Source organism: Lepisosteus oculatus, chromosome 23 (assembly GCF_040954835.1).
Source record: "Lepisosteus oculatus isolate fLepOcu1 chromosome 23, fLepOcu1.hap2, whole genome shotgun sequence".
Taxonomy (NCBI): Eukaryota; Metazoa; Chordata; class Actinopteri; order Semionotiformes; family Lepisosteidae; genus Lepisosteus; species Lepisosteus oculatus.
The window spans coordinates 7,620,549-7,644,021 of record NC_090718.1 but is presented as its reverse complement, the minus strand read 5'-3'; the positions used below and the strand labels follow the sequence as shown (position 1 = coordinate 7,644,021).

The following is a 23,473-nucleotide window of genomic DNA, read 5'->3' as shown; positions in this document are numbered from 1 at the left end:
TAGTTTTACTTAAGTGCATTTTGTTTTGGCTCCTATCAGAGTTAATCTAGCCCATGCTGAAGAATGGGCTTTCAAGGGAAATTGAACAAGCTGCTGACAGGCACTCATTTCCACTCTTTTCCTAAATTAGTTCACTTTCTGGCTGGAGGGGCTAGGAGGACGGAGAGTGTAAATGAGATAATTGTGCTCTGTGTTAATTTAGTCCCGGGAGTGCTTTGTTTTTGCCAGGGGGGTGATTGCATTCAAATATCCAACACCTTGTTTTTAGATTTAGATAAAGCTTTAGAAAATGCACTCCATGTAAAGTGGACACCGTGAGTGTCTGTGAGTGGATTAGAGAAAGTGTGAATGTGCAAGGGAAAGACTCTGGGATTTTTTAACCATTTCAGATAAAATGCAGGGCCTTCATTTCTTTGTGGACTGCACAGGATCCCTGCATTCCTCCCCTGTTTGTGGGGATTTATGTGCTTTTCGCATGCTGGCCTTAGAGTTTCTCTGTTTTCCGCAGCCTCTGTCTTTGCTGTTTACCAGCTCGCTCCTTCTCTTTCTCACATTATTCTCCTCCCTAATTAGCGAGATGTGTGCCTGATCGATTGCAGTCCCTCCCCAGGGAGACTAGTGGTGGAGTCAGGCTGTAAACCCTGTAGGGTTGTCTTATGATTACATGGAGAAGTGTGGGGGGGTGGGGGGGCACAGCCTCATCGTGGACCATCAGGCAGACAGTGGTCAGGTCTTGGTGACGCCCCGTTAAAACCGAGCACCGTCCCGCCCTCGCTGGCGCCGGCTCGGACGTGTGTAACACGCCGTATCTGCATGTGGCGTGCTTGCAGTGGAAGAAAACGACTGTTTCTGTTTTTGTAACGGGAAAACTGCCCTTTCTCCTTTTCTCTCTTTATGTTTTTGAAGTTTGGTGAAGAACTATGGAGCGCTAAAAACAGTATCAAAGCCCAGGTTCTAATCATGCCGGATTCGGTTTTAAAGATGCGTTTTACATACTGTCAGATGGAAACAAATAATGTTGGATGAGCAGTTATCTGTCTGAATTGGATGTTTAAACGTGTAACATTTTAGTTTTCTCTATCCATCAGTGGCGTATTAGTACCCTGATGAGAAATGAATAGTATCCTTGTCTCTGAAGTCTCTGAAGTGACGTTGTGAAGGCTGTACTGCTGTAGTGTCAGTAGGGTGGGGTTGGACTCACTGGGCCCTGTCTCACTCAGGAGGTTCTTTAGCCAGAAGCCAGCTGTGAAACCTGAGAGCTCTCTGGGGTGGCTGCAGTCTGCAGTGCTGTGCTCCGGTACACAGAGCAGCTCTGACGTGTGCTGTGAATTCTGCCCATAAACAAATCTGCATTGAGGAATACTTCATATCACAAGGACACAGCTTCACTCGTCGAAGGTAGCTGTGGCCTGCTGATGAGATTTAACAAGGGCAAGACGGCTGCTAACTTCGACATGATATATTCATAAAGCAGAATAGAAAGATTTTTTTGCCAGTGCTTTTCATCATTGTGAATCAGTAAGAGCTAATTAATTTGCACATAGCCTTTCTAGATAAGGATAAATGGATAGACAATATACATTACTGGACATATACAGTATATCTCCATGTATAAATACAATATACAATATCCATGTGTTTTTCATTTTTACATTCTCGTCTTCTGTTGTTAAGCAGATTCAGTGTCTGTAGAAGATCTGGTCTAGACAGGGTGGGTTCTTTGAAGGGAAGGGCCCCACTCCTGTTCCTCAGGAATAGGAGACATTTAGGAGAAGCCAGTGCACTGAACATGTGTCTTTGGGCTGTATGAAGAAACCACAGCAACCAGAGAAAACCCCACATGAACACCAGGGGAACAGTCAGGTACCCGAGTCCACAGTCAAACCCATGATCCTGGAGCTGTGAGGAAGCACTGCTACCTGCCACACCACTGTGCTGCCCATCATTTTTACATCATCATCTGTTAGGATGGGTTATTCTTTTATAGTGCATAGACGTTATTCTTAGCTAAACACCTTGCACTTACCAATTGTCTTTGTTTCCTTGTTTGTTACTAATGAGGAGCCTAGTCCATCACTGTTTTTTAAAGTACAGGTTTTGTTGAGTACATTTAGATCATTTAGATTTAGAAATGCCCACATGGTTCTGTGGTGAATAGTTGTCTCTTAGAAGGTTGTGAAAACTGTGGCAAAAGGCCAAGATGAGTGAGTGTGTTCAAGAGGCAGCCATGCGTGCCCAGGCCAGACTGCGCTTCACAGATGAGGTCGTGTTCTCATATGCATTTCCTTTCTTTCTCCCTGATTTAAGCTTTCCATCAGTTTAATAAAGGATTATCTTGGTCTCATCTGTCCATGTTTCAGAAAGCTCTGTTTGTATTTCTGAAGCATGGTGGGGGTAATACCACAGCCTGGGCATGAATGTATGGTCATCTCCTCTTCTTCACTGATGATGTCACTAAGTGAGACAGCAGCAGAAAAAATTCTAAAGAATCCAGAATCATTTTGTCTGCTTACGTAGAAGAAAATGCTTCCATACTTGTTGTGTGCCACTTCACCATGCAGCATGAGAATGATCCAATGAGCTCATCAAGAAAAAATAATACCGACCAGAATTAAATCCAACTGAGTGTACATTTTACATGCTGAAGAAGAACATTCAAGTCAGAGCACTCCAAGAAAAGCCAAGAACACAACCTGTAAAGGAAAGGTAATATTACCTCTTTTAACAGGAACGTTCCTTCCTAGTTAATCCTAGGTTACCTTCACATTGTAGGGTTATAGAGCAAACACCTGGAACATCTGTAAGGTGCTTCTTTAGGGGCTGAGTGAGCAAAGAAGAATCAGCAAAGAAAGGGTAGATGCTGATTTTTGTAAGTGGTGTTTGAGGAGTTTTTCTGCAACAGCAAATGTGGATATTGCACAATGCCAGCTGTACCCTGCAGCACTTATCAGCCTCCATTAGTGTGACTGTGCCTGTAGACTGATCAGGAGGCCTCTGCTGGTGAACCTGCTCACACGTGGCTCAGCCCTTTGTTGCTTGTGAATTTAAGAAGCACTCTTTGATGGTGGTCCCCTTCCATGTCAAGCACCCACTGCCACCACTGTTTCTAAACACATTTCTGCAGCTATCTGTCTTCGCCAGCCTTGAGTCTAACCTATCCTTATCTCTGTCTGAGCACTTCTGTAGTGTGCAGGGAAGACCTGGCCTGGAAACCTCTTCTACCCTTATGGTCCAGAGTGAAATGAGTGGATAACGTTCCCCAGCTGTATAAGCACAGCAAAGTCTGGCAAATAACCAGCCAACGCAGATCCAGAATGAAGGGCTAATTTGCACTAGGCAGTAATTGCTAAACGTTTTTGTTTTTCCTTTCCACACTTGGCAACTTCTAACCTTTTTGCTTTAGAAAAATACAAATAGTGCCAGATAATTGCCAGCTTAATTTCATACTTAAATATTTTCTCTCTTGCAAATGGTGAAGGGACAATTCCAACTTGTGTCCGCTTGATAAAATAAGCTCAGTTTCAGCAACTCAGCGGCAGCAGAAATTAATCCTTTTTTTTCCTGGGCCGTGTACTGTAGAACACTGCAGATCTATCTTGCTAGCAGCGATGCACTGAGCTGTTCAATCCAATAAGACGATGTATTCCACTGTGAAGTAACATGATGATGCGTGAAGTGCTTGAAGGTGGCAGGAATCTAGACATTGCACATTCATTTCATTGAAATATTACTGTCAGTGTTCACAGTGCTGGTAATATGATTTGACAACAGAGTGGCATTTGACAAACACATGAATACTATCAATATGAGAATCCTCAGCATGTGTCAGATAGGAAATGGCATGCCAGTGAAAATCCTTGTCACAAAGACCTCAACTATCACAAAGGAAAAAAAAAACATTAAAGAGCTGAATCCCAATAAGTCAGTTGCAGTTTTAGAGGCTTTGTAAATGATTAGTGCAGCATTGTGAAGCTAGAGTACGGAAAATGATTACTTATAAATAATTTACAAGAATATAGTGTTGTAAAAGAAGGAAAATAATTGTAATGTTACATTCATTGGTACTCTTTTAATTCTTTATATTTTCAGTGTATTGTAATCTCAGCAGGACATATACAGTTTAAGTAAGTCTTAGTAAACAGCTGAAGTTATCAAAGGTATTGTATTCTTATACTTCCCACATGTTCCAGAAATAACCTGCTACTTCCTCCATGATTTCCTGCCTTGTTTCTGGTGCTTGTTTTTCCTTTAATTTAGGGCTGAATTCGCGCAAGAATGACTCATGCTTTTAGCTAATATTGATTCTAATATTGATAATATTGGTATTAGTATTGATGCATTCATTTGAGTCATATCCCCTGCTCGTACATACAATTAACTTTGCAAGATAATGAAATACTTTTTGACAAACAATCTTAAGGGCTAAATATGCATCCTAAAAAAGCTTGGAACTGATAACACTTAAAGGCTAGTAATAAACATTTACATTCCTATAAGTTACTGTACACTAAACAATAGTTTTCTCCATTTATGGACGAGGGAGAACGTGTGACATTTTCCTCATTGTACCAGCTGTGCACAGATGTTTAGCAGCATTAATTCTGCCTGAGGCAGATCTGAAAGCTGCTTTCTGAGTCATCTCTGGGCAGGGACACTTGCTCTCAGATCATTTCAGTACGTACAGTATAGCACAGGGGGGACGTGTGTAAGTTGCTTCAGCTAGCCAAAGAAAGCCAATTAAATTTAAGAATGATAATGAATACTTTTTCATTTATTGATTGCTCTGTACCCTGGGTTTATTTTGGACCTGCTATCTGTGTGAAGTTTGTAAAGTCTGTGTTTGCTTGGGTTTTGTGCTACCAGACATACTGGAAGGTTAATTGGCTTATGGGAATATTGGCCGTGGTGTGAGTGTGTCTGTGTCTGCTCTGTGATGGACTGGTGTCCTGTCCAGGGTGTGTGAGTGTGTGTGTCCTGTGATGGACTGGTGTCCTGTCCAGGGTGTGTGAGTGTGTCTGTGTCTGCTCTGTGATGGACTGGTGTCCTGTCCAGGGTGTGTGAGTGTGTGTGTCCTGTGATGGACTGGTGTCCTGTCCAGGGTGTGTGTCTGTATCTGCTCTGTGATGGACTGGTGTCCTGTCCAGGGTGTGTGAGTGTGTCTGTGTCTGCTCTGTGATGGACTGGTGTCCTGTCCAGGGTGTGTGAGTGTGTGTGTCCTGTGATGGACTGGTGTCCTGTCCAGGGTGTGTGTCTGTATCTGCTCTGTGATGGACTGGTGTCCTGTCCAGGGTGTAGCCTGCCGTGTGTCCATTGCTCTCCGGGATAGGCTCAGACTCCCCTGCAACCCTGAGTTGGAGGGAGCTGTTACAAAATTGATGGATGGATTGGATCTCTGATGACTCGGCCTGAAAGGAAAAAAGAATCTGAAATTATGAATGTGTACATGTACTGCACTTATTTCCATCCGTATAATCATCATTGAAACAGATATTGGGCTTCTTAACTGTCCTATTAAGTTCATATTAAAATTATACGATTTGGGGATTTGTTCGTATTGAATTATAAGTCAGGTTTCATAGAGATTTATATCCTCAACCCAATATTTTAATTGAGGTTTTGTTGTCGTGATACACTGAAGTGTGTGTCTGGCAAATAAGTGGAAAAAAAAGCGGCTGAATTCTAGGAGCAAGGAGTGTAAATCTCAGGCGAAATGTTATGCAGGAATGAAAATGTGAGGAGTTTGAGACCTGCAGGAGGTAGGACAGGGAGCTGTGTTTTTGGGTGGGAGGAGCTGTGTGTGGATGTGTGTGAGTGGAGTGACAGTGATGACAGTCAGGCAGCTGTGGCCCCAGACTGTGGGCCGTAACTGTGGGGACATGAGGTCGGGACCCGGTGCAGGCAGCTGAATGACTCAAATATTCACCAGCTTTCACAAACACACCCCATTGAAGCAGTGACACAGGGCCCGGTTCAGTCCACACACACACATTCGAGGAGAGGTTGATGACACACAGTGGTTAACACCCATCTTAACACGATAGATAAGACATCTGTAAGACAGTCCGGCTATCTAGAGTAGGACATGACGCAGTTTTTATTTTAAGCACAAGTCTTCTCCCCAGGAGCTTGTGAGCACCAGCCACGCTGGCTCAAGTTAGTTTCACAGCAGCAGTCGCGGGGAGATCCCCACAGAGTGTCTCTCCGAACAAAGGATTACAGCAGGTTATGCAGGATACAGTAGTCATGCATTATTCATTTTCTGTGGACCGCACTTGGCCAGATGGATCTATTTATCTAATAATTGTTCTTCTATAAAAACAGGGGGTTCCTTCCAAGTGGAATGCCAGCGGTTAGGGAGCTCTTGTCTGCGTGACATCCCCGTCTGGCCAGAAACGTTCGTCCTGATGAAGGCTTGTGCTTTGCTGAAACGTTGACAAGAGTCATTAAATAAATCTTCTGAGAGCGGAGCAAGTGTGCGTCTGGTTAATTCTACTTTGCTCACAGGTTCTCGAACTGTCAGCCCTGGGTGTCCACTCTTTCCTACGGACCACACGGCCGGTCTCTCCGTGGAGAGGGACAGTCTTCCAACCCTTTCCGCCAGGCTGACCACGTGAAATTACTGCCCAGCATATGAATACAAGTCATCGCATGACATCTGGACATCTTAGTTTAGTTTCAGAAGGTTAATGTTCCATGTGTACTGGGGTCCAGGTCACCCCCCCTGCATAACACGTTTTCTCAGAAAGCGAGTTATCAGATGTCCTTAATTAGTTGTCAGATCTGCTCCCTAGACACGATACACCTCTGCTTGCCTCCAGTCGGGCAGACTGCTCCCTGCTCTCAGTTCCTTGAGCACTTTCATAAGTTCATCAACCCTTTTGTTCCACCATGCTCCTTCCTCGTCTTTCCTGTTTCATGTCCAAGTCTTAAACATGGCAGTAAATTCCACTGACTAACACGTGACCAGTTACCTCCTCTCGGAGGCAGTGAATAGTTCAGGCCAGTCCAGTGTAGGACCGGAGCTTGGACACTCGGAAGGACCCACAGCACAGGCTGAAACACAGCCCTCCACTTTGGCATTAAATGGACTGACGCAGCCACAGCACAATCCTTTTCCAGAGCAAACGTGCGGACTGCTTGACTTACTTTTAGATATTTCTTCGAAGGCTTCAGACGAGCTTTTTAATACTGGGCGTCTTAGACACAGAAATAAGTACACTGTGTTCACCCACATTCTTTCCATGCATCAAACTTCACTTGAGAGGCTTGAATTCATAAATTATTTAAAGACTTTGTCTCCGTCTTCTCTTTCCCTAAAATTGGGTTTCATGCATTTTTATTTGGCGTCTTTTCTTAGCCTTAACAGACCTCATATGTCAAAACCTTTAAAAATGGGGCCCACACACTAAGATTTTTTTATCAACACAGATCCCTGAGAGTGGAGTTTGTTTTCCTTTCTCTTTGTCCTCTGACGCTGTTAAAAGCGGTTGAGGTTTTCAGTGTCTTTCCAGAATCTGACTGCTTTCACACATTTGAACTCCATGTGGAACTACTTTATGCTGATACTTAACAGTAAATTACGCTGTATATTTTGCTTTTAAAACACAGAAAATATTCTGACCCCTGCAGTGTGCTTCAGGTGCACATCTGAAAGTAACATGTTGCTCTTCTTTAGACAGATGAATTAATCATTTGGACATCTTGCATATGTTGTAAATTGTGTTTTCTTAAAGTTGTCACTTTCAGATGCATATCACTGAAACCAGACAATTGTGGCCTATGCAGCAGGCAGCAAAAATACATTTTATATATACTGTATATCTAAACCTAAAAAATGTCATCCACCCATACTTTTTATCAGAATCATGACAACCTGAAGCATGTCACAAAAACACCTGGTGCAAGGTAGTGCTACACCCCAGACATGATGCTGGTCCATTGCACATATACACACCGGATGCAAATGAACAGGTAAAGATTTATTCCATGGTTAAAGGAAAAGAAAAGAGATACAAGGTTTTGGCTGTGGAGCCTTCCTCAGGTGTGTGGAGAATGGTATACTTATTTTGTACTTATGGTGTTCGTTGTGTCTGTTTTCTTTTCCTTTCAGCGTGGAATAAGCCTCTGTAATAAACCTCTTTGATACTTCTTTACACACAGGGATGATGTAGAGACACCCATTGTCTTTCAATGGGCGGAGAAAACAGTAGTGCCTGGTAGGAACAAACACAATCTTGTGGAGAACATGCAAACTCCACACCATAAGCACCCTAGTTTGGGATCAAACGTGGGACCCAAGAGTACTAAGAAAGCAGCTAATAACTAACAAAACATATCTCTAAATGTTCACTGACAACAAAGTATCTGATTTTTTTTCTCTTAGTAAAACTGGGACAGATTTTGCCTCATATGAACTCATGGATAGGCATACAGATGGAAATATATAATTAAGTATGAAAGATTGAATTTTTGTCATGTTTTCAGAGGCTTATATCAGCTGTTCTTGAGATTACTTTATGGCAACACACTTTGATCTGGATGTCGTCGGAAACAGTGTACTTATTCTAATAAGTAATTCTCAAAATAGGTCAGACTTTATTTTTATACATTGAAAGTGTTAATTCATTTTCTTTTATAAAATACTTCAGATGTAAGACTGGAGATGGATTTTATCTATGGGTGAAATACAGTACTGTATTTACAGCACTACTGTATCAAGGTTATACAGTTCTTTTCAAACTGTATAGGGTTCAAAACTACAGTTGTATATTTTCTCACATGCTTTTGAATAGCCCTTTGCCTTTGTGTTCCAATTAATTTTATTGTAATTGATGTTAACATGCATCCAGTGTTGAATTTAATGTTTAATGGAAATTCACAAAATTGTAACCTATACATGCAGAAATTAAAAGGTCTTTTTGAATGAATGTCTTTAGGAGTATAGTGAACTATTAGGTTATGCAGTACTTTGCATTTGTGATTGATTTCCCTTTCCTATGATTAAACATAGTGATTGAAGAGCATCAAGATTATAAACTTGAGGGAGACATCTGTTGATTGTTATAGCTAATTGAGGTTTTTGAATGATTCCGCAGTGTTAACTTCTATATTTTTGCAGGTCATGACATGCATTGCTGTGTTGCACACAACAGAGATCACTTCTAATGAGCCTCTGAGCTTCAGCACAGCATAGCCTGGCCCAGATCTAGTGTTCTGTTTTCTGTGGGTGAATTAGTTTTATTATTTCAATCCTTTAACCTGATTCCTGATCCATTTGTAATACTGTACTTTTAATTATCCTGGTTTTGTATTTAGAAAAAAAACTTGGTTTGCCAAGCATTACCTTCATTTTAAACTACACTACGTCTCCTTAAAGAGGCTCAGTTTGAGATTAGAGATGAGGCGAGCTTTAAAGGGTGAAAAGCAGACTAGCGAGACTTTGGCAGACCTCATCGAATGTGTGATTTAGTATAGAGCTCTGACAGTGGCTCACATTTAAACTAGATTCCATCTAGATGAAGTCAAGAAGACCATAAAATGGGAAATGGTAGCAGCAAAATGCACATTTATTTTAGGTGATTATAAACTGAGATTATGGGTTTTTTCTTTGTGCAAGATGCTGTATATTGCTGAATAACCTTTACAGATGTGAAAGTTCAAAAGAACTAATGTACTTTATATACCAAGGGGGAGACCTTCTTTTGAAAGGCCTTCTAAAACACCAGTGTGTTAAAAGAGTATAATCTTGGAAATAATACTACCACCGACAAAAGCATAAAATTAACATGTTCTGTTTTTACCGATATCTATAAAACAACCTTGAAAGGGACCAAGATGATGTGGTATATAGTTTCTGTCAATCTTGTGTCTACAAAACCTCACTTTTCTGGAATATTCTTAGTCACTTGATATTTTTTTACAGTGTCGCCAAATTCAACAGTGCAGTCTATGTGTAGTGTTGTAAAAGTGATATGGAAACAATGCTGAATCCAGAGACGTTTTGTGCTGTTCAGTAATTAACAGGAATAGATCTCTTATTACTGTAAACAGACCTCCACCTGAGTTTATTTATTGACTTGGGGGATTGTTTCTTGCCTGGTCTTTAGACTTTTATTTCTTAGCATCCAAAGGTTATCAGAACCTCACCTTTGAACCCAGCCCTGTACACATACTGTGCTTTACACACAATGTAGCAGGTGGGGTCAGCCCCTTTGAAAGGTCAGGGGTTTGTGTACTTTTGTTTGACTTTTTGTAACACCTGTGGGTGCTGATGGCTATTGCAGGCTTTTCCAGCCAAAGGGAGCATGACTGTGAAGGTGTGAAACTGTGTAGAGGGAACTGCTTGTCTAGAGCTGGAGCATTAGGTGTTGTTGTTCAGTCAATCACAGGAGCACTCAGTTTTGCTCTGATACTGCCAAACCACAGCAGAGTGTAATAGTGTGAAGATACATGTTGCTTTGAGAGACATGCTGTCTTCCAATTCAGTGTCACTGAAAATAATTTTGTTTCAAACCATTTGCTGTGGATTTCATTAAAAAAATGTAGCCTGCCAATGTGCAAAAATGTCAGCACTTAATGCTTTACCAAGGTAGCAGAGCTGTTTAAAGCTATCAATTGTTTCCAGATGTCAGTTTATCCTCAGAAAGACAAGCAAACTGAGAGTCCGACCATATTTTAAAACAACAAAGGTACAATAAGCAGTTGTGTCTGGTAAGAAATTACCCCAGAGACACTGGTGAATTGAGATTTGATGTGTTTAGCATACAAGGGTCTATTATTCTCTGTGGAAAAAGATACAACACATTTGTCTTTGTTTAGGTTTTCAGGGATACAAACATGTTACTTCTTTATTGTCAGTTAAACCCAATATACCAGCTTTCCATTACAATGGCAATGAAGACATTCTGCATTGGACGGTGTAGGATTACCTTTACAGTGATGATGAACAGATCCCATTGTGTCACAGCTATTTACAGTCATTGTTATGTGGGAGTCTGGAAGTTCACTTTTCTGTCCAATTTGGGAGAGACATGGCTTCTATCTCGCCCGGCGTGTCACTCCCTGATGCACTATCTTTCTCTGCTTGTGTTGGGTTCACAATAAATAAAAGGCTGGAGACGCAGTAAAGGGATGGGTATTCCGTTCTCCTAGTCCACAAGAGCCTTGTAAATCAAGGGAAACTGGAGCCCGGGGAAGAGTAACTCAAGGCGACATTAAAGTGACAACGAGGCCATGAGCCTCCGCTGGTGTCATGATTAGAAAGACAGAGTGTGGGAAGCAGTGAGAGGAAGGCAACCAGAGAAAAGGAGAGAGAGCGGAAAGGAAAGAACAGGTGAGAGCCAAGCCCAGGAATGACTGGTCAATCAAAAAGAAAACGTGAAAAGACTGTTTGTAAAGAAAAGAATGCATAAGGGGAAAGAATGAAGGTGGGACTAGTTGAGCTGGAGGAATGGCTGCCACAGTGCCGGGAAACAAAACTGAATCCCTCCTGCTCGTTTCTTCAGCGTCGGCGTCAGCATCAGCGCGGTGGCTCTCTCGCTGTCGGATGTGATTCCGTTTCAGACTGAGAAGGGAAGGAGCTGGGGGGGGTGGGGAGAGAGCGGGAGCAAAGAGGGGAGGATGGGATTGGGGAGACGCGAAAATGGTCACGACCGTGCAGCCATGACCTCAGCGTGCCACACGCTCACCTGGTGTTCCCCTGGCGCGCTGCGGATTTTAACCCCAACCGGTTTATTTATAGAAGCCATGTCGGGCTCTGCTTGCTCTTCTGCTTCATTGTTGACTCGGTCTGTCATCTGAGGTTTATCCTTTGAGGTCCTAGTCAACGCTGAATTGTTTGATATCCCCAGGGCCCTTTCTCAAATTGGTAAACACGCATCGGGAGTGTTTTGCCCTCTACCCCCCGAATAATTTGTTCACTGTCAGCCGTCATCTTTCACTCCCCCCTCAGCAGTTTATGCACAGTCTTGAGAACCTTAAGAGGTATGCAAAGCTGTGGTCTCACTTTTTTCTAAAAAATGCTGCATTCGTTGCCGATGGAGTTGGATAGTGCAGAGTGAAGGGAGCGTTGGGACTAAGGAAATTATTTCTGTGGCGTGCTGGAGTCAAGGATATGGTATAGAAGGTGACTGAATAAAATTACACGGAGGTACAGTATATGCAAGACAAATGTCATCGTGTGATTGATCTGTTCAAGGAACGCCACTAAGACCACAGTATAGGTGTACATTTTGTTTGTCCTGTAGAATAAACACAAAAGTAGACGTTTTGTGTGTTTTGACAAAGCTGAAAAGTGTATGAAAGCAGCTTTTGAGTGAAAGAAGCACAAATAAATAGTGATACGAAGTTTATTTCCTACTTCCACTGATGGCTGAGAAAAACTCACTTCCCTCTGGGTTCCTAACTATCAGAGAAAGTAGCATCACTCCTCACTGTACACGTCTAACCCAGTTTGGAGAAAAGTTTACTCACCTTTACCTGTTCTGTAACACATTGAACCGTATTCCACACGCCTAGCATGCTGGAAATCTGTTTTGTTTATTCAACCTTTCAGTTTTAATGACCTTTCTCGATAATCAATAATCAGGGGTCCGCTGTTAAAATTGTTTGAAACGCATTTTAGTAGTTCAGTCAAACCTTAATTAAAGTGCAGGAAAGGTGTGATTTGAGTAGGGAGGCTGGTAGTGTGACTCACCTGGCTGGCCAGCAGAACCCCTTTTAGAAGAGGGATGAGGAGAGAGCTGTTCCAAGACTGAAGATGGAGTGGAGGGAAGGATGCAAAAATCAGGATATTTATGCACAAAGGTAGGTGGAAGTGGGAGAGATAAGGTTTTGACATCCTCCCTAATGTTTGTTTAGAAATCTGAACCAAAGTATATTAAAATGTTTTGCTTTGTGCATAGATGTTCTTAATAGATCCTCGGTAAATAAATTAGTACTTTGCCAAAAATACAATATTGATATGGCAGCACTACAACAGTTTAACCTACAATATAAAGGAACTGAGGCACTGCACTGGAAATGTAATTGTAAGACAAAGAAATTAAGGAGCTATGTGTTTTTTCTGCCTCAAACGGTGTGCCATTGGTGCAGACAGAGGGCACTGTTCAGTGCACAGTGCCGGTTGCAGTCAACACCACAGACTCGCCATGCTCTTTTTCTGTGCAAGACATTGAGAGTTTTACTAGCCACCCTCTGAAATTAGACAGAAGTGTGCAAAAAAACATGGCTGAAGGCAGGGAGCTGTGCCAGCATGCGTGGGCTGCAAAGGAGCAAGTACAGGTTTATTTCAGGCTGAAAAGAGAAGAAAAAAAACACAATGTTTCGGCTGTGGAGCCTTCTTGGGGTGTGTCACGAAACATTGTGTTTTCTCTTTTCAGCAGGGAATAAACCCTTTGACTCGTTCCTTTGCAAAAAAAACACTGCTACCACTCCTTACGCTCTAGAAACAAATATGCATAAAAGTGACTCTTCAGAGCAGTAATTCCAAGCACAGCTCGAAGAAATAGGCAGTAATTGTCATCACCTCCCTGTTGTTTTCTTTCAGTTTGAAACTCAGGAGTCATTTCGTCACTTGGGAGCACAATAACAGAAGTGACAGGATTATTGGGAGAACTTCAGGAAAGGAATGGAAGTGTGATTTATCTTGCACAACATGCTGCAAAATTCAGATCTGTGAATACAGCCTGGTTTACAGGTCATCTTAAACCTCAAGCTGTTGGCCCAGTGCATTTTAAGATTCTCAGAAATCTGTAGTTTTTATGTAATGTCAAAATTGAAGGCCTATTTCAGAGGTGTAAGTACAATACAGTACATGGTGGGTTCTTGATTTTTCTTTTGAAATTCACACTGCATTCCTTAAATCTCTTAAACCTTCTGTTGGTTTCTACTGCTGTCAAAATACTAATTTTGTTATTTGTGACATTGAGTAAGGTGAATTTATGCAAATATGAAATAACCACAGATTTTCTTCCCACGCAATTTAATGTTTATAACCTTTTGGTAGATAAAGGGGTTAATTTCTTCTTTTTTTTTTGCCCAATCTTATCTTCACAATTTGTTGAAAACAGAATCCTTCTTTCAGAGTCCTTTTCTATACCGTAATTCTGTGCTCTATTCGGAAGGGAAAAAAAAGGAACAGAGAGCTGTTCTCGGTTCACAGCCCTCCAATTAAGAAAACCTCTCCTGGAAAGACAAGAAAGACAAAAGGAAAGAAAGAAAGAGAAACCGAGGGAGGAACAGGAAATTGGGCATCCCCCCCAGCGAGCCTGTGTCTGTCTCTCCCTGGGGGAGGCGAGTTGCAGTGAATCTCATTGAGAACCAGATCAATGAGGAGATAGATTGCAGTTTTCCAGCAGCACGTTTTAAATCAATTAATCTATAATGAAATCTATGCGTCTTCTTAAAGGGCCACAGCCCCGATATCAGGGGATAATCAGCCGAGCCATGCTGCAGAGCAGAACCGGGGCGCCGGGTTCAGGGGGGCAGAGCTGTTACCGCCTTTAATTAAATCCCACAGGGAGAGAGTCAAGCAGCATGAGCAGCCAACCCTGAATCCACAAAGCTCTGTCTATATCAAACAGTAAATCTGGAGCGTTATTACTGTTTGCTGTGCTCTGATATGTCACATTCCAAAAGTTCTACTGTACGTACAAAACAATCGATCTGATCAGAACGCAGCTAGTTAAAGAGTAGTTTCACTTCCTGGACATCGGTGCTTTCCTTTTTACTTCCTACCTTTTCAAATGAAATGACAGGCAACCCTGAGTTCCTTTTCACTCTTAATTAGCACTTTAGGGAAACACGGAATATTACAAAGCGGTGTTATTGCAGCATTCATTAGCATTAAAACCATGAAGACCATACAGTGAGTTGATATACCAATGAGGCAGTGACCTGGTTGACGTAAAACAGCTTTAGATGATTTTCTGGCCGGACTGTGTTGCTGGAGGGATTTACTTATTAAATGTTTTGGTTCCCATTAGTAAATGGATTTTAGATGTTATAGATTATTCAACACAGGATCACAAATATAGTACAATAAGTCAACTAAATGTCATCAAAATGTTTTTCAAATGAGTAGTATATAGTTGCAGACAGTTTTAAGACTCGCAGGTTACTCCATTGCACTCAGTAAATGATGCAACAACCTGCCTTTATTTACAGCATTTTCCCTGTTCCTTTTGCTCACAATACCACCATCACTATTTTCCTCTGTTTTCCAGAATGTTCACAAATTTCAGTTAATCAGATCTTCACTTCATATCTGATTTCACCTTTAAATTAAAAGTGCAAATATTACCTTTTTTTTCCGATAAGCACAATCATCACACCAGATGCTTTGTATACTTCATTTAGCCAAATGCATCTTTCCACTGTCTGTTTAAATGATTGGCAGGACCTGTGGGTAATTAATCACGTTATATTTACAGCGCAAACATGATTAAATGAATTAAGCCATTCGTCTAATTACCATATTGTAAAAATAGATTTTTACACGAGTATGACTATTGGATTGAAGAATGCATCTACAGTAATCAATAGACTGCAATCCGAGCTGAGACTTGGTGTCCTTCAGAGAAAGAGAGAAAAGCCGTCAACACATTGGTCTCCTGTACTCAATTTCCTTTAGTTTTTTCTCATTATTCTTATGTCTTTCACTCTCTGCCCTCCTGCCTGCTTTTCTGCAAACTTAGTGCCCGGGCATGATTAATGGAGGTGAGGGTTAAATATGTAATTGCATTTAAATCACTGTTACTTGCTTTACTGATGGGGAAAGTTTAGAATAAGTGCCTGTCCAAATTGAGTTATTACTTGGGTAAGGGTTAGACCAAAAATGACCAGGATGTATTGTGTTAATAGTTGCAGCGTTCTAATTCAATAGACCCTAAAAAAAATCCTAAGATTTTTCCAGACATAACTAAAACTGACTAATAGAAACAGCACTTATTAAATGCTTCCCCACCACCACTCTACTTTAGTCCATGTAATGTGACTTACTGCAGTCTCAAACTTAATCTTCTTGACTAACATCTAGAAATACAAGCATGAAAGTAGAGAAATACCTTCTTGGAATGTAAAAAAGAAAGGAACAAAAGACGGGGTTTGGTAGGTGGTATAACAAGTGTGAGATCTAGTTACACAAAGCTTTTACGATTACTAGTACTTGTAATTGTATATTGTACAATACAATATACAACATCTGGCACGTAATTTTAACCATTAAAAGTGCCTTTTTTGTATTGCTAAAAAATTAGACAATAACTTAATAAGGAACAATGACATAAAATATCTGTAACAGCACGGCACTGTGCCGCTGTGGAACACCGAAACCCTTTAACAGTCTAGTCGTGCTGTACTAGTTATCCAAACCTGGAGTCCAATAAAAGGTCATATTGTAAATGCAATAATTCCCATGGCATGTCCTCATTTAATTTAAACAATAACACAAGTGCCTGCCTGATGTACAAGTAGGAGCTATTAAGCTAAATGCTGGTTCTGGTCATGGGGCCACATCAAGGGTATTCACCAAGAGACCAGCGAGTATTAGTTTAAACAGGTGTTTGTATGGAATAAAGCATATGTTACTTTAACTTTTTGGCACTCATTACTTAAGAGTCTTCCATGTAATTCTTCAGAATCCCTTTACAGTACCTCAGATAATTCAGACAGCTCTTTCTAGGTCAAGTGCAGAAGTGTCCATTCAAAATAATACAGCTTTTGACCATGATTTACATCTTTAATAGTTCATTTATTACATATCAATATCAAGCTACAGTACTTTGAAATGAGCATGCAAACCCTCAGAAATTTCCAGCATATGAGAATACCCATATCGTTTTGTTCAGTGTTTTCTTTTTGTATATGTTATGTCTTGTAAATGTAAAAGCAATGTTTGTTGCCTGTCCCAATACATCACATTAATTCCTCTAGTCAGTTTTGCCTCATCACAATGGATTACTTTTGTATTCTCTCTGCAGTGCGTTGAGTTTTAATGATCAAAGTCTTCCTTCTGTTGAGCTTCTTGTATCATAAAGCACACATTACATTCTCACACTTGACAATAAAATGAAACCAGGCACTGTAGCCAAGATGAAACTGAGATTTTGCATCAATATAGCTCCACCATGTCCCAGCAGCAACATTCGGTTTTCTACCCATCATCACTTTCACTAAACACTAATCCAGTTCAGGGTCATGGTGGCCTGGAGCCTATCCCAGGAGGCATTGAGCACAAGGTGGGATACACCCTGAAAAGCACACAAACTCACACCAGGGCCAATTTTCCCAGAAGCCAAGTAACCTACCAGCGTGTGGGACAAAGCCAGAACCCCCAGCGGAAACCTAAGGATTTGAACCCAGGGCCTCAGTGCTGCGGGGCAGCAACGTCAAACACTGAGCCACCCTATTCGATTTTATACATCTAATATGATTAATGTTGAGCCTAGTATTATTAAATGATTTGCCTGTTTTAGAAAGGTCTTCTACTTACACTACATAAAACTTTTTATCTCAAATTGCCTTGGATTTAGGAGGAATATTATCACTGCTAAAGTGCAGCCCCCACACGGATGACACGTGGCCACTGTTATGTGCCAGAAGCCCAGCTATAAAGCAGATAGAATTGACTAGTTGCTATGAAGGGTGAAGTTTAGGGAGGTCAAGTTGCAGCCCAGAGTGAAATTAACCAGGGCACTGGGTTAAGACCCTGACTCTGATGAGCAGTGCCACAGGTTTTAAATGACCAAAGAGTCAGGACACTGCTTTAACTACTCATCCCAAGGGTGGCGCCTCCTACAGTTCAGTGTGCACAGTGACAATACTGGGGTAGCTAATTTTGGAAACTGTGGTCCAGATGGAATAGTGCCACCCACTGGTCTGCCAATACCCCCCACGACAACCTGGTTTTCCCTGAAGGTCTCCCATTCCAGCACTGACCAGGAGGCCCAGCCTTGCTCAGCTTCTGACATCTGACAACATCAGGCTGCAAGGTAGAAAGACTGATAGCTGGACCACTGGAGAAAACAGGCTCGTATTCTGATGAACATCAGAACTTCAGCCATCCTGTCAGCTGCAAATCATTTAATTCTTCTCTCCAGCATCAGGTGCAGGGCTGCTGTTTTATAAGTAACACAAGGGTCAGAGCGCTGGTTGACATTCGCTAAAACAGCCCATCACCATCATCTTACAAACGACATGACCAACTTTTCTACAAAGTTTTTTTTTCCCTTTCATAATGCTGTAGCAAGTTGTCGTCTTGATTTCTTTGTGTCATTATCCAAGGCTGTGTTGTTGAAGAGTATCCAAAACATTACATCCCACCAGAAGGAAATTATTCTGTTTTAAAGTGCTTTATTCTGAAGAGGACTTGGACCTTCCACTTAAAAAACAGTGACAATGCAATCTATGCTGACTTTGCGCGTTTGTGGCTGGACTACAAATTATGAATTGTATTGATTTGCTTTATGGTAATGTACCTCAGCATAGTAAAACTGTCAACCTTCATTGCATTCATAATAGATTTATAGAAAGTTATTACTGTCTGTCTTAAATTAATATATTTAAATTGAAGCCATCCTATTTAACTTATTATGAAACCTCATTTGGCTGTTCTTAGTTTTTGCGTTTTTATCTGTTCGGGGTGTCTGTTAAGAAAATAATAATAATAATAATAATAATAATAATAATAATAATAATAATCTTATTTAAGACAGAAGAGGTTCTTGTGTAACAGGAGTAACCATTTATTGCCATTAACCCGTGAGCGCACTTTATGGAATAAGGAATTGTTGCACCATTCAGCCATTGAAGGGTATATTGATCTCATCACTGTCCCTTTAAAAAAAAAAACTTCTTTCTGACTGGGGAGATGGTTAGGGGTGGGTTTAAGCAATGACACCGCGCTCCGGAGACAGGGTAGTGGGATCTCATAGTAATTTAGTTATGCTCATTCAAATCGGGGACGAGCCGAGGGGAGAGAGGTGGCTGTTGGGCTGGCTGGAAGTCAGCATCGCGAATTAAGCACTCACACACTTGCACGTCGCTCGCTGGTGGCCGGAATCTGCACACAGATCAATGCGAGTGCTGTAGAAACTCTTAGCCAAAGCATTACACCAGTGAAGATAACTCATGAAATACACCGAAGTCCTTTTTGCATTTCTTTAATACGACATACTGGATCTTCTACTTTCGTCGTTGTTGTTGTTGTTTTTGTCCCAAAAAGGATATACTGTTCGGAGAGCGGCAGGACAGCGGGCGGAAAGTAATTCTTAATATAATGGCTTTGCGCGTTGCTTGTGCGGAGTCGGTGTGGTGGTGATGCTACTGCTGTCTCTGCGGGAGAAATTGACTCGGTCTGGAGCGGAGTTTGCAAAGTTGTGCGGTGCGGGGTTCGTCGTCTTGAAATCTCATTCGAGCGCTGCCTGTCCCCACACCCGTGCTCCTGCCTGCTGAATCTGGATATTTCTTATTTCCGTGGACGTCGGCTTGGATAACACGACGCACATCTGGGTGGAATTGACAGTGCGTTAAGAAGAGCTAAGGCGAGCACTAACCGGGAGAGCGCGATGGTGTTCCATCTCGCGTGGGATGCCCTGCTGCTCTCGTATGCGCTGGTCGGCATGGCTTTAGGTAGGTTGGTAACGGTGAATGGTCCGTACAATATGGGTACTGTAAAACACAGTACTGCGGATGAGTGAGATTGAGCAAACATGCGCGAACAGGTATTAATGTAATCTCAGTAGGCATGGGGGTAATGTTGGAATTCAGATCAATATAGCTGTAAATGTATAGAATCATTACACATTTACCGTACAGTGTACCTCTGGTGGATGCATTTACAACGACTGCATACGCAACCTGACAACAAGAATGAATAAGGACCAGTCCCTTACAAAAACGCCCTATATAAGACCAATAGGTTTTTAAACAGACCTGAGGCATTTCTGTAGAAGCCTTGAGGTTATTTTCGTGAGGATAATAAACTGAGTTGTGGGCAGTATAGGCTTTGGGCGTAAGAGCTGTGTGGTAAGACAATCATCTTAAAAACGTCTCAATGGTTAGGAAAATGTAGAAGACTGAACGGGGAAACATTTCACACAGATCTTTCAGATTGTGTAAGATAATAATTAAGCGAGCAAGGGCTGTCAGATTTGATGATCTTTTTACTCCCACTGAACTTTTCCGCTTGTCACATTGTACTGTGCTACCGGAACAAAAGTTACTATAGTGACACATTTATTTTAGATAAAGAAATGGATTTATCTCCGCGTAAGTGTTTAAGGGTTATTCTAAATGCTTAAAAATGTATCTAGTTCTCTTTAAATATTTATGTAATGTGCACAAAATATTTGTAATGTAGATTATTGTTATTGTATTCAATATTTCGACTATCGTAACTCGCACAAGCTCCAGCTGGACATCATTGTAAGGTAGTGGTATAATCCTTCGCTGCTAGTTTTAGCGCACTTAACTCCTTTCCCCTCTACTGAATCTGATTTAACATTATTTAGATTTAAGCACACTCAGATGCATAGAAGTGAATTTGTTTTTGCATTGTTATCGATACCATAGTGTGCACTTAAACAAGAAATAAGATTTTAAATGTTAGTATATGACATCAAAGCACAAAACTATTCTATTTGTATGCCTATTTGTCCCATCTTCTGTTGATTGTCCGTAAGACTATCTTCTAGTCATTCTGAGTGTGTATTGGCAGTCTTAAAGATATCTCCTTTTTAGGTTTAAAAATGTAAAATTTATACTTCATTTGTTTTGTGCTTATTTAAACCATTGACAAAGGAAAAAAAAACCCACTAAACTTTAAAATTCTTCTCAGATCACAGATTGCTCCCATATGGTAATTAATGAAATAGACAGTATATTGGTATGCATCGCACTTCCTTAGGTTTCAGTTTAAATGTGTTTCAGATGTCTCCACTGTTGGCAAAGCACTTCTATATGAACATCGCCAAAGGCAAAGGATCAAGAAACTTATAAGTTGCCCAAAATGAGGCTTTTGTAGTTTTCCAAGCAGTACTGTAAGGGTTTTCTTTGCTTTTGATTTGATGGATATTGGTAATGCTCGGTTAGACTGTCATTATTTTTTTTTACTTGCCTGACTATTAATAGAGGCATGTTGCTCTGTCAGTTCATTTTTACATTTAGCTCTCCAATAAAGTAAATAGACTGTGTGAAATTTGTAGGTCTGACTCGTATGGGACTATGTCTCAAAGAGCATCTGGGCAAGCGGTATGTTGTGTATGGGCAACGCAGTGTCTTCAAACTGCAAATAAATATCCTAGGACTGAGCCATGACAACTGTTCTCAGCCGCAGTGACTCTTCATTGTTCTGGAAGTTGAAAGGGAGACAAGATTCCAAGCCTGTGAATGCTGGTGTCAAATGATTAGTAAGAGGATGGTTAAGGATAACAGTTGGTTTTGACCTCTGCTTGGAAAGGTTGTTCCCTGACATAGGGTGCGGTATCTTTAGCTCTTGCACTGTTCAGGAGAGCGGAATTCCCTTTATGAGGATGGGGGTTGTATTTTTGGGGTCATCCATGGTGTGGGAGCAGAAATGTTTTTGTTTTCCCAGGTGATATTTGTGACTTTGAAGGAACTGCTGTGGTGTGCCTTATACAAAAAAAAAAACCCCACCAGCTTTGAAACGCTGTCTGTAAACAGGTGTGCTGCGCAGAAGTACTGATTCTCTCAGAATGTGAAGCGACTTCAAAGATGGCTGTGTGTATAAACTGCACCAAGATTGCCATAAATAAGCACATAGACAGTGAGGGCAAAGATGCAATGTCTTTTCTCCCTCAAAACACCACCCTCCCACAGCTCATCATAGGATATGTAGGAACACTGCTAGCTTTCCCGTGTTTTCAAATAAAGTCAAGCCTAAATCCTTTGATAAGTATACAAAGAGTGAATTTTTATTTTATTCAAAAAATCATCTGTTTAGAATTCTGACATTCATCTTAATTAACAGCCTCCAAACAGACTTGGAGGGTCTTTTCAGTCTGCTTGTACTTGTAACATTCCATATGTAGGAATCAGCCTAAGCCTAAATCACCCCCATCACCACCCATCCCACATACACACAGCGCGGTCTTTGGGAATTTGTGCCCGCAGTATTTGGAGCATGTTGTGATTTTGCATTTACTCAAGCCATTAATGATTGCCTTAACCATTCACATGTTTGGCAGGGATTATTGAGATTTTGCAGTTTTGAAGAGTGGAAGGGCTGGTAATGGTACCATTCTGCAATGGCTCTGCCTCTGTTTTATAGGGCAGTAAACATTGTAATCCACTGGCTCACAACATCTGGGGAAATAATCCTTCAGTGGGTCCAGATGCTCAAATAAGATAAATTCCACACAGATTGTGCTGCTTGCTTCCAGCTCTCTAGATGTATTAGAATTTTTTTTAACCATTAGATCTTCACAATAATAATAGTGATGATAATTCTGCAATGTGCTTGTGGACTTGAAGTACTGTACTAGAAATAAGAAATGGGTGCATTAACTTAAAGTTATGTTTTCACAAAGGCTACAGCAATAGACTAAATGAAGTGGAACTTGGTGGGGTGGGGGGATTTAGGATGATTACTGAAAAAAACATACTTTACTGTTATATACAGAAACAAAATACTTTCTCCAGGCCTTTTCACATCACAAAGAAAAATGTACCTAATGCAATGTGGTATATAGAAGTATTATTTTCAGTCCTTCAGTTTGCTACAGATTGAATTTCATTGTGGTTTCCCAATTATTTTGCTTATGTGTTTTTTTTTTCTTGGATATTTTTCATCTTGTTAAACTTTGAACATTTCTATAGCTTCTAATGACTCTTCCCTGCAGACATTCAAAAAGAAATGCATTTTAATGTTGCTTTCCTCTCTTCAAACATAACTACCCCCCCCCATCTTATAGTCTTAATGCTTATTGGAAACACTTCCAGTTGCAGGTATAGTGGGCCCTTCTGTTTGTTTAGCATTAAAATATGTTGATCGAGGAGTGCAAGAGATGCAGCTCCCTTTTGTAAGGTGTGAGATGATAACAGGAAGAGAGCACAGTTCACCCAGGTCCCTGAAGCAACAGTCCCAAGATCCTGCCAGGGATTTTTAGTTGCTGCAGTTGTTTTTATTGCCAGTCCTCACTTGATAAGAGACTTGTGAGCTTTTTGGAGTAAATGTGGTTTGACTGTTACCTTTACGAAGGGAGAATGAAAGACTACCAAACCGTGCATTAAAATATGCAATTCTGAAGCTTCCCAGACAATAAAGAAATGCAGACAAACTAATCAGCATTTTTCATTTTGATGTTACTTTTTAGAACTGTAGCTTTCCTGACTTTTAGTATGCAAGCTCATTCATATTGCTGGAAAAACCATTAAGAAATTATAATTAGAACTTGTTACTTGCCTGCTGCGATTTCCTGTCTGTCTGTGGGACTTTTCCCAGACTTTTACTGTA

General features: G+C 41.0%; 1 protein-coding gene across 4 annotated transcripts in view; it reads left to right on the top strand.

The window, feature by feature from the left end:
* Nucleotides 1-23,473, top strand: part of robo3 (roundabout, axon guidance receptor, homolog 3 (Drosophila)) — a 177,264-nt gene that overhangs the window by 71,446 nt on the left and 82,345 nt on the right. The window contains exon 1 of one of the 4 annotated variants that reach the window (XM_069182437.1): nt 18,935-19,629. The exons of the other annotated variants lie outside the window; for them this stretch is intronic. Coding sequence (XP_069038538.1) covers nt 19,566-19,629 — 64 coding nt within the window. The 5' untranslated portion in view covers nt 18,935-19,565. Of the gene's footprint in view, nt 1-18,934; nt 19,630-23,473 lie in introns of those variants that run through there. 4 annotated transcript variants of the gene reach the window in all.